The sequence below is a fragment of the Limulus polyphemus genome, unplaced genomic scaffold, assembly GCF_000517525.1.
Source record: "Limulus polyphemus unplaced genomic scaffold, Limulus_polyphemus-2.1.2 Scaffold242, whole genome shotgun sequence".
NCBI classification, from domain to species: domain Eukaryota; kingdom Metazoa; phylum Arthropoda; class Merostomata; order Xiphosura; family Limulidae; genus Limulus; species Limulus polyphemus.
In genome coordinates, this window is record NW_013665852.1 from 521,046 (window position 1) to 532,818 (window position 11,773).

Sequence of the window (11,773 nt, forward strand, 5' to 3'; positions counted from 1 at the left end):
GATGTTTACGTATTGGTTCATGATAGACTTGCAATTTCAGGGCCATTTCATGAGTGTGTTGCCTTGAGTTAGACTCAACAAGCATCCTTAGAACATCAATATCAATTCCAACATGTCAGCCAGTGCCATTACAATTTTTAAGGCTAAAGTCACTTAAACGAAATTTGCTGAACAATCGTTGACACTTACGAACATTTAAAACATTTCCATAAACTTCTTTGTGGCTACAGAGGCATTGTTTCCCTTCTTGTATTCAAACAGCATTACATTACAAGATGTCTCGTCGTATATCACTATAAGGGATTACAGTATACTAAACTTTACACATTATATAGGCTACACTAACATGGTGTTTAGGCAGTTCATATAACTATTATACGTGATGTAAATTTTTTTGGGAGGTGGTTAATGAAAGTGTTCCAAAACGCAACATTAATTTCTTGACTACCTAATATATTATTATTATTTACAAATAAGTTCTTAAATTTCAGTCATTTTCTTAAAACATAGAACAAAGAAATATAGAACACAATGATTTCTACTACTTATGATTGTAAAGAAGCTTGTACTCACTTGCTCTACCTAGCATGCCATACTTTGCATGCTAAGCCTTACCAAATTTCACACTTGGAGAATGTAAAACAAAATAACTATTTTAGGTATTATATATGCATTTTAAAATAAATAAAAACTATAAATTACTCAATCAATATCACAGAATTCCACTGTAATTTATCAGGCTTACTAAATAACTGTATTTGTGTCTAAAAATATAATGTTTTTTGAACATTTTCACTTACCCCTTCCTTTCGAGATTCGATACAAATGAAATAATCTTGGGAAATTCCCACCTTAAAGAGGATGAGAAAACCACGAGGGGGAAATCCTGACCTTTTGATTGATTATAAACACATGATGGAGCAAAGAAGGTGTGTGTAAGAAAGTATTTCTAAAAATGGAAGAGGTGGGCAGGACCACTGTTTGATTCGCTAAATATAGTGATATCTCAACAATCAGAAAAGAGAGGAGGTTTTTATTTTATAAGGTTAAGAGACTCTTAAGTTACACAGCTATCATGAACCATGGTAGTGGTTCATATTAATAATCAACAATTTGTTCTTCTTTATTATTATTGAATATTGTTCCGCCAACCTACAGCCAAAATGGCTGTGAGTATTGTAATAAAACCTGGGCAATATTACTAAATGCATCATTGCACATTGTGTAGGTTAGTTTTAAGTGTATTTGACTACCTAGCAAATAACAGCAGCTGTATAACCACTGACACCCAGTCATTTTAATGTGGCTTATATGAAGCCCCATAATTTACAACATGCATACATGTATAGCTACATGCAGGCCATGGATGTAATTTAATGTTTATATGGCAGGCATGACATGTAGTATAGTGATTATTAACTTATTATTGCAACTGTATTGATGATGCATATCATTTGTTTATGTGTAGGATTCCTGCCCTTTTGGACACAAAGCTGCTGACAGGATCATAGGCTATGTTACACAAGCATCTGCAACATTATACAAAAATCTGCGCTGTCTCCCACAACAGGAATCTTTAAGCAATAGTTTAAAAGATAGCATCAAGCTCAGTTTCGAGCATCAGATCAGCAATCGACGTGATGGCTGATGGTAAGTGTCAAAATATACCAATACTGTGTGATTGTGAATTTCATAGATACTGCAGATAGAGTAGCCATCCTTGAAGCTGACTATAAGGAGTGGTAAGAATCATACAAGCAGGATATGGCAAAAATTATGGTGATTCTTGGGAAAAGTAAGGCAGAAGTTTCGTAGCTGTGTACTTTATTTATAAAATGTTTAGTTTTAGATAAAGTATGCAACAGCAACAACCCACCAGAGTTTATGGTTATCATAGTTGAAGAGGGTTGTAGAAGTGTCACGACCCAAACTCTCCATCAGAAATGGACAGAGTAAAAGTCTATTAATACAAGATTATTCAAAATTGTTAATTTAAAAAGGGGGGAATACGGATCTTTAAAAAATTACAAAAACAAGATTGGTAACTTAAAAGTAAAAATGCAATCACAAAAAAGTAAAAAACAAGCTTGAGGTTTGAGACATACTGTCGACTTTCCTAAATATTACAGCTTTTACACATGGAGTCAAAATAGGGATTTGTAGTTTGAGGAAATAATGTCAACACTATATCTCAAACCTTAAGCTTGTTTGTTTACTTTTTTGCAATTGCATTTTCACTTTAAGCTATCTAACTTGTTTTTGTAATTTTTAGAAAATACCTATTTCCCCTTTTTAAATTAACAATTTTTTATAATCTTGTATAATAATAAATGGTTTAATCATTATCTAAACCATTACTTTGCAAAATACTGTGAGTATGTGTATGGAGTGGGTGTCTGCTTATAACTGATGAACAACTAGACCAATTACCACCAAATTTGGTGTAGATAACCCTTAAATCTCTAGAAGTGATCTTGCCAAGTTTGATCTTGATAGGTGCTTGTTTCAATTTGTCTCCACCATGTCATCATAGGGGCCCCTATATCTTCTCTGTGAGTTGAACAGATGTATCAGTTAGTTACTCTAAAAATCTAGATTTGTTTAAAGTTACTACGACATGAGGTTTAATCAATTATAGTAACACACAATTTAAGTAATGTTACTGTAATTCAGGATTTAATTAAGCATTTTTTCTGTCTGTTAGAATTTTTAAAGTATATTAACACTTTTTAATTGTTCACAAACTCTGAATCACTTTTAGATATTTAGAAGGTACCCAAGTTTTCTGATAATGATATCTTCTAATATTCAAACATAAAAATTCCTGTTTTTACTCTTCTCTTAAGCTTACAAAGTAAGGAGTCATGTTCAAGTTGGGTAGGAAGTACAGTACCTGTGATTCAAGTTATCTTAAAGAGTACAATGCACATGTTCAAGTACTTTTAAGGACCCATGACTGAAATGAAAGGACAATATAATGTGTCATCCATATTGCATCTGCTACATCCAATGTCGACGAGGCCTTTCAACTAATACCAGGGCCCATTGATCCAAATGTGATACGACAGAAATAGTGGTGGTCAAGGCACATATTTCATCAATTTTCATGAGAAACAACATTTAGGGTATGAATTAGTTTAAGCAAATGAACTATAATTATTATTAACTTTACTAAAGCCATTTATAAATCAGATTTATAGGTAAGAATTAAAAACATAACTACTTATTTTAATGCTGTTTATTTTATTCATTAATTTATTATTTTATTCAGATTAACTTTATTATCATTCTCAAGAACTGGCAAACCAGCAAGCTAGTTTTATTGTTTCCAGAATGGTCAGTTCTGTTATAGAGTACAGTGCAAGCTTGAAAGTTGAGTTACACAATAAAATTCATGTGTTCAAATTACATTACAGAGAGCAATCCATGTGTTCAAGTTGGGTTACAGAATACAGTGCACGTGTTCAAGTTCTGCTGCAGAGTATAGTCCATGTGTTCAAGTTATGTTACAGAGTACAATGCATCTGTTCAAGCTATATTACAGAGTACAGAGCATGTGTTCAAGGTGTGTTACATAGTACAGTCTATGTGTTCAACTTATGTTACAGAATGCGATACATGTGTACAAGTTATCTTACAGAGTACAGTTCATGTGCTACAGTTGTTTTACAGAGTGCAGTGTATGTGTTCATGCTACAGAGTATAATCCATGTGTTCAAGTGGAGTAACAGAATATAGTACACTTGTTCAGGTTGTGTTACAGAGTACAGTCAATGTGTTCAGGCTGTGTTATAGAATATAGTACATGTATTCAAGATGTACTGGAGAGTACAGTCCACGTATTCAAGTTGTGTTATAGAATACAGAGTTACAGAGTGTAGTGCATCTGTTAAGAGTGATATAGAATACACTGTGTGTTCAAGTTGTATTACAGGGAACAGTCCATGAGTTAAACTTATGTTACAGAGTACACTGAATGTGTTCATGTTATGTTACAGATTACACTACATGTGTTCAAGTTGTTAAAGAGTACAGTCCACATGCTCAAGTTATGTTAAAATACAATGTATGTGTTCAAGTTATGCTACACAGTGCAGTGTAGGTGCTCAAGTTATGTAACAGAGTACAGTCCATGTGTTACAGAGTATAAACCATGTTTTAAACTGTAGTTACAGAATACAGTGCATGTGTCCAAGATGTATTACAAAGTGTACTCCATTTTTTACAGAGTATAATCCGTGTGTTCAAGTTGTGTTGCAGAGTATAATGAATGTGTATAGTCCACATGCTCAAGTTATGTTAAATAAAATACATGTGTTCAAGTTATGCTACAAAGTACAGTGTATGTGTTACAGAATACAGTCCACATGTTTAAGTTGTGTTACAGGATACAGTGTATGTGTTAGAGAGTACACTCCATGTGTTCAAGTTGTGTTGCAGAGTACAGTGCATGTGTACAAATTATGCTACAGAGTACAGTCCATGTGTTAGAAAGTACAGTTCATGTGTTCAAGCTGTGTTACAGAGTAGATTCCATGTGTTCAAGTTGAATTATGGAATACAGTACATGTATTCAAGTTGTGTTAAAAAGTATAGTCCATGTGTTCAAATTGTGTTACAGAGTATAGTCCATGTGTCTAGTTTATCTTACAGAGTACACTCAATACACTCCCTTTAAGTTACATAGTAAAAAACGTACATGTTCAAGGAAAAAAACCTCATTCCTACCAATGATTACCTCAAGGTACACTGCACTCTTACTGATTTGTAGTTTGTATTAGAAGTTTCTACCAGTGAACTGAGACATTTCTAGCAGTGCCCAAAATAAAATATTTAATCAGACATTCTTGCTAGGTGTATAATTTCACACCTCCATATAGCAGAATTGCAACCTCTTAAAACTGTATTATTAGGTAACAACCAATCACATATTTTACCATGTTATTTATTAACACTTAAATACTTTCATGATTAATATAGGAAACTATTTTCAATTTACAACATTCAAGACATTGATACGCACAACAATAATTAACAAAATACTGTTAATAAATGACCACATAACATCAAATCTGATATTTTTCTTCTTTAATTGGACAGTGCTATTTAATACTGTTCTGCTTTAATGCAAATATCAAACATGTTTTTCTCTTAATTCACAATATTGATCTGTACTTTGTGGTTTTAAAAGTAGGAAGGAACAGTATATTGTAAAAGTGTCAAAACAATGAAGAAAAATAACAAATTTGTTGTTATAATGTCATTTATTACTAATATTAAAATGTATTTTATACTGCAATATACACAAAAGAAATAAAATTAAATAATGATTAGCAAAAGTTACAAGTAGCAATAAACAATGAATCACAACATATTTTCAAACAAGTTATTAGGTAATTACAACAAATAACAGCAAACTGGTAATAACTAGTAATAACAGTTAACAACAAACTGGTAATAATAATAATAATAATACAAACTACTAATAATAATACTGGTAACAACAGTTAACAACAAAGTGGTAATAACACAAGTAATAACAGTTAAAAGCAAACTAGTAATATTACCAATAATGACGGTTAACAACAAACTGATAATAATAATATTGGAAACAACACTTAACAACAAACTGGTATAAAAATACTGTTAACAACAGATTTAATTAGTAACACTGTTAAGAGAAAACAATATGAAGAAAGGTTTAAATATAAGTATAAACATTGCATCTTTAAAATAATGATAATTCTCAAATAATAACACTGAGAATCTGAAATTGATTAAATTAATGACAACACAGAGAAGTTGATGTTATTATTCAGTGTTGGGTGATCACTGAAAATGGAGAGGCTTTCTTTAATAGAGTTCATAATCTGCAGTTCAGAAGTCAAGAATTTTAAAGTTTTCTAGAAGTACAGGGTGGTTCTATTCTCACTGTACAATTGGATTCAAGACTCAGGTGGATTACTTTGCTTATATCTGCTTCTTGCTGAAAATCCCATGTGCTCATGTGCACATATTAGAAGGTGATGTGTAGTTTTACCAATATAGGTAGCTTTACAGCTACCACAAGTATATTTATAAATGACCCACGAGTGCATAGGAATGGGTAGAGCATCTGTGGTTTTAAACATATTTTTAATTCTAAATGTTGACGTAAATACTAAACAAAGCTTAATTTGTGGGTAATATGTTTTGATTATTTTTCAATTTGATATTTGAATTTAAAACTTTGTTTGCCAATAAAAGAAGTGATAAGAACTAGTGGATATTTTGAGACAGTGTGTAACTTTTTGGTAGGTTATTTTTTTTTTGCTAATCATTTTTGTGCGATAGAGTGTAAGAAATTAAGGGAATAACCAATTACCTTGTAATATGTTATGAATTTTTGAAATTTCTGAGTGAAGACAGTAGTAGTCAGAATGGTATTATATGGTCTTAATCAACATAAAAAATTAGGAAATAGTTATAAATTATGCTTTTTTCATTCTAGAATGACTACAAATTATAACAAGAAACCACAAACATTTAGTCTAAATCTCATAAAATTATACATCTATATATATCTAATATATCTATTATTTTTATTTCATTGACCTTTCAGCCATGTCTAACTAACATTACAGAAGTTGCAATGATGCAGCACACGTTGAACTCATGTTACTGTATCCAGTAGTATAAAACTGGCTTTTACAAAGTGACCTGTCTTTGGTTTGTTCTAGGGAACCAATATTTTGTAAAATACAGCCATATTTCGATTATAATACATTACATATGAATGCATATTATTATTATTTACAAACAAGTTTTTAAACTTAAGTTATTTTTCTTAAAACATAGAACAATAAATAAACAAATATAGAAAACATTGATTTTTTTTTCTTACAAACTTTATACTAGTTTGCCTGCTTGATGTAATTTGTTAAGCTTTGTGAAATTTTGCACATGGAGGATGTAAAACAAAATTTTATTTTTAGGTTTTATAAATGCATTTTGAAATAACCAAATATGATAAATTACTTTATCAATACCACAGAATTTGACTGTAATTTATCAGGCTTACTAGCTAAACTGTACTTGGGTAAAAAAAATAGTTTTTTGAACAACCTTTTCACTTACCCTTTCCTTCTGAGATTCAAGTTAAAGAAATATTCTAGGGAACTTCCCACCTTCTAGAGGATGAGAAAACCATGTGGGGTACATTCTGTGTTCTTGAGTAGTTATTTACAAATCACAGACAGAAGCAGGTGTACATAAGCAAGTATTTCCAAAAATGAAAGTGGTGGGAGGAGACTCCTGTGTTTGATTTGCTAAATGTAGTGATATCTTAGCAAATACAAAAGACAGGTGGTTCTTATTTTATATTCTAGATTGTCAATATTGGTAATTTGAGTTTCTAATTCATAAGAAACTATAGACTTCATATTTGGACATCACAAACATCTAATTTGAATGAAAGCTGCATTCAACATACCATGTGACACACAAAAATTGATATTTAGAAATGTTGTTTTAATATTTACTTTTAAATTAATAAATTAACTTATGCATAATACTAAAATGTGAATTATAATCTACAATTTGATACCAAACTTATTGAGATACATTCATACAATAGTAGTTCAATAAAATTTTGAACGAAAGTCTAAAAATGTGATGACATGCAGTTTGACCCGACCATAGGATGACCAGTAGTGAAACCTGTTTACCTGTCTATCACACCATCCCAAGGATGCAGACCATCACTGACATGATGGTGACTACACTGAACATAATGTGATGCCCACTGGTGGACATTTCGATGCCAATTGACAGCATATAGCCATGTTTAATATTGGACAGCTTCATTTATCTATCTATCATAGCATCAAAAGGATGTAAGCAATTGTTAACATGTATGATAGCTAAAAATTGAGCAGATTTAACACCCTCTGGCAGCTATTTCCTATAACCATGGATTCTATTGATGTTCAAAGATGCCAAACAAATATAAGAACTCAGTGAAAGTTATCTTTTCAAGATCTTAAGAAGTTAAGACCTGATAATATTGACAAAACCATTTAAATCTTATTATTATTACTAGTGTGTAGCTTGTCAAAAATGATGGGGCAAGTACTACCACCCCACCCCATAGTATACCCTAAATGCACATTTCATAGCTAACTAAAATAATGCAGTCAAGGCAGTCAAACATCGGGCAATTCCTTTGTGAGCCAATCAAAATTAAGATCATTCATCAAATGTATTTGTGGCCTATTCATAGAATAATTATTAGTAAAAATGTGTTACAATAATAACTTCTAATATATATAAAAGCCAGAGCATTTTGGTAACACTACATTCCAACAATGGCTTTTATGTCATGTTGTTCAGCAATAAAAGTATAGCCTAATATTGTTGTTAGTCTATGTACTGAAAGTATAAAATGAAATGTACAGACAAAAAAAAACTGGAAAAATATTTGTTGATTTCTTAATTTAGAGTCTCTGTTGAATAAAGAGGTTTGTTTTCTATGAAAAATGTTGGTGATATAAAAGAAAACAGCATGATTCAGAAACAATTTAAGTTTAAAATTGAATAGATATTTTTACTTTCATGATAAATCTTACACACTTGGCTCTAGGCTAGGTGACCCCACACTATACCTTTACTTTAGGCTTATTAAATCAACACTTACTATATTTATAAGATTTAAAGGCCCCCTTTTCAACCCCCCCCCCTCCCCATCACTGAAATCGTAATGGGCAGACAGTAATTGAACTATCAGGCCTTAAGTTGAATCCTTCGCTATAGTTGGAGGCCAAGTTGAAGAAACATCAAATTAATAACCCCCCATAGAAAATGCTAACCTACTGTTACATTATGTCGATCGCAAGTGAAACCAAATGCAAGGGCAAAGAATTAACGGATAGGATTTATTATTATACTTAACACAAGTGATTAAAATTAAAAAGTCCAGTACTGTATTTGGTACTCGAAAAAGTTACCTAGCGTCTTCGGTCTCAACTGTCTTTACAACTTAACTTCAATGTTAAGCTTCAATTACTTTACGTTCAAAATTTATAAAATTAAGAAGCTTACCTGAAAGCTAAACTCATGGTTTCAAACAGTTTCGTCAAGGATATATCAATAGATATAGAATATGAACTTTGCGGTCCATATCTGTATGTTTTCCATGTTTCTTTATAGCCTTTGTCAAAGTCGAAATTACGAACTTCATTCTGTAAGAGAACAATATGTTGATCCTCATCCGACTCGTGTGCCGTAACAACCGGAGCGTTGTCGTCGTCACGAATCTCACAATCGTCAATCTCTGACACCATAAAGTGTCCACTGTGGATAGTTTCTTTGTCCATTTTCTTTCCCCTCAAAATTCTTTTTCCTCTTAAGGCGGGTGTCATTTTACGCATAAAATTAATTTCACGTTTCAATTCTTTCCAAACACTAACTATAGAAATTTGACATTTTTAATATTTCATGCGTCCAAGGCTCCGTTATGATAGTACACAAAACACTCCTCCGTAAACATATCGCCATATTGGTTGATAGCTGAGGGGTGGTGTGATGACATCATCAGCTGACTATCGTTCTTACTGTGTGGCTCGGTGACAATAAAACAACAAAATCGTAATTGGACCTCCTGGTGTTTACCGAGGTCTAGCTCGCTGGAGCGTATCTGTTTGTCTCATCATATATACTTGTTAGTACGTGTTTAAATGGTTAATATCCAGAATTTAGCAGCTGCCGCAGATATTTTTTTAAGTGAGAAAAACGCAAAAATATGCATAAACTAAGATATTAAAAATAAATAATCATATGTATACCAATTTAAACATAATAGGCTATATTTTCATTACTTATATCACATGAAACCAAATTTTTGTAAATATATGTTCCACATCATTTAATGCTGACAGCAATGTACGAAATGGAACTTAAATAAATTATTGGCTGTATTACTAAATAAACTAATTCATGAAAATTCTACCTTTACAACTCTATTTCCTCTGTTTCTTAATGTAAATCCTCAACGTCAAAGTTTATCGTTAACACCTTTACTGCCATGTAATGTCCATTTGTCAACAGCATGGTAAATATCAAACAAAACGTAGCTTCTTTTTGCTCTTACTGGGTAAGCAAATTTCGAAATTCAAAGTTACATTAACAGTCAACTCTCCTTTTAGTAAAACATTATAAAGGTATGCTTGTTTATACTTTTAGTAATTCTTGTAAACTATAATAAAAATTAGCATTTCATAAATATAATAATATGACATGAATATGTATACAAACTATTACATATATATATATATATATATATCAATTTCTGTTCATCTATTGCTACATCAATAATACTCAAAGAAACTAACACTAATGACCAAATGTGTTTTAAATCCACAAGTAGCAGAACGGAGATCGATTACTAACAAAAATGTCTGGAATAAACTGATTTGTATTATTTAATGATAATTTTAGGTGCGTTTATTTTAATTCTGTGTTTCTAGCGGACTGACTTGTATTATAACTAGACTGCACCTATAAAAAAAAAGTTATATTTAGCATAGATAAAATTAGGTTGCGAACGAAAGTCAATATACTTCTTGCGTAAAATAAATAAACTTATGAAACGTACTTTCACTTCCTGTAAGCCTTTTTTTTTTCGCAGATGCCTCACAAAACAAAATTAGATTAACTGATTTTTTATGATTTTATTTCAGAGGCAAATTTTTTAAAGAGTTTAAAAAGCATTAATAGTCTGATTGGTTTACACATATTTCTTGTGGCATTTAACTAATAAATGGAACAATCCTTTTAAACAACAATTATTATATATTCCAAAACAAAGATATCTTGCTACATGTTCTGACATGATTTGTTTAAACTAAAGATGGCTCGAACAAATGTGGTCGAAACATGTAGCTAGAATATATATATATTTTTTTGTAATAATAAATAATTGTAGTTTAAATGGTATTGTTACGTCTCCGTTTGTTAATTGATTTCCCGTAAATTCGTTCGACGAAACTTTAGCGACGCAAGTCCTTTCTTAATAAAACTGGTTTATTCTTTCCGAATACAACTTTACCGATACACTTAATTTCAACAATCACGCTATAACAAACTATAATTCACGTCTCACGAGCTCGACTTCAACAATACTCTCTGACTGCAAATCAATTACTCACTGTCTACACACATATTGTCACGTCACGCCGTGACCATTTTATATATATCAGACTACTCTATATCTAGTAAATGCTAGGGCATTCACGAAGGAACTTAGCAAAAAGCTAAACAATGAACCCACCATGGGTATCGAAACCCGATCTTTAGAGTCATAGGCCTGCAGGCTCCAAGTGCTAAAAGTTGACCGTTGCTTCTTCAGAAATGAAAAGCGTACGTTTATAGATGTACTGATATAATGATAGCAGACACTTAGTACTTTAGAACTATATTTCTTGTGCTTCTACACCTCTGACGAAGAAGAAGGAACGCCCGGGTCGTTGATTATTTCGTGATAAAAAAATATTTGTATTAAGTCTTTTTAGAAATATGTACCTTAAAAGAACAAGTATTTGTTGATTTGTAAATGTTTGTCATTTTAATTACTTACCTTATACGCGTTTTATTCTTGTCTTTGTGTTAACCAGCTATTTCAAAATCTCGTATCGCCACAGACGATTACTCGAAGCTCTTACACTCAGGTTCGTTGATTGTTTTGTTTGTTTGTTTTTGAATTTCGCGTAAACTACACAAGGGCTATCTGCGCTAGTCG

The 11,773-nt window shown here is 31.7% G+C and overlaps 1 protein-coding gene across 4 annotated transcripts in view; it reads right to left on the reverse strand.

Moving 5' to 3' along the window:
• The window catches only part of LOC106478697 (carbohydrate-responsive element-binding protein-like), a 123,819-nt gene that overhangs the window by 91,519 nt on the left and 20,527 nt on the right, over positions 1-11,773 (reverse strand). For 3 of the 4 annotated variants that reach the window (XM_022382352.1, XM_013939259.2, XM_022382354.1), the window contains exon 1: positions 9,079-9,534. The exons of the other annotated variant lie outside the window; for it this stretch is intronic. In XM_022382352.1, the coding sequence (XP_022238060.1) occupies positions 9,079-9,407 (329 nt within the window). In that variant the 5' untranslated portion in view covers positions 9,408-9,534. Of the gene's footprint in view, positions 1-9,078; positions 9,535-11,773 lie in introns of those variants that run through there. 4 annotated transcript variants of the gene reach the window in all.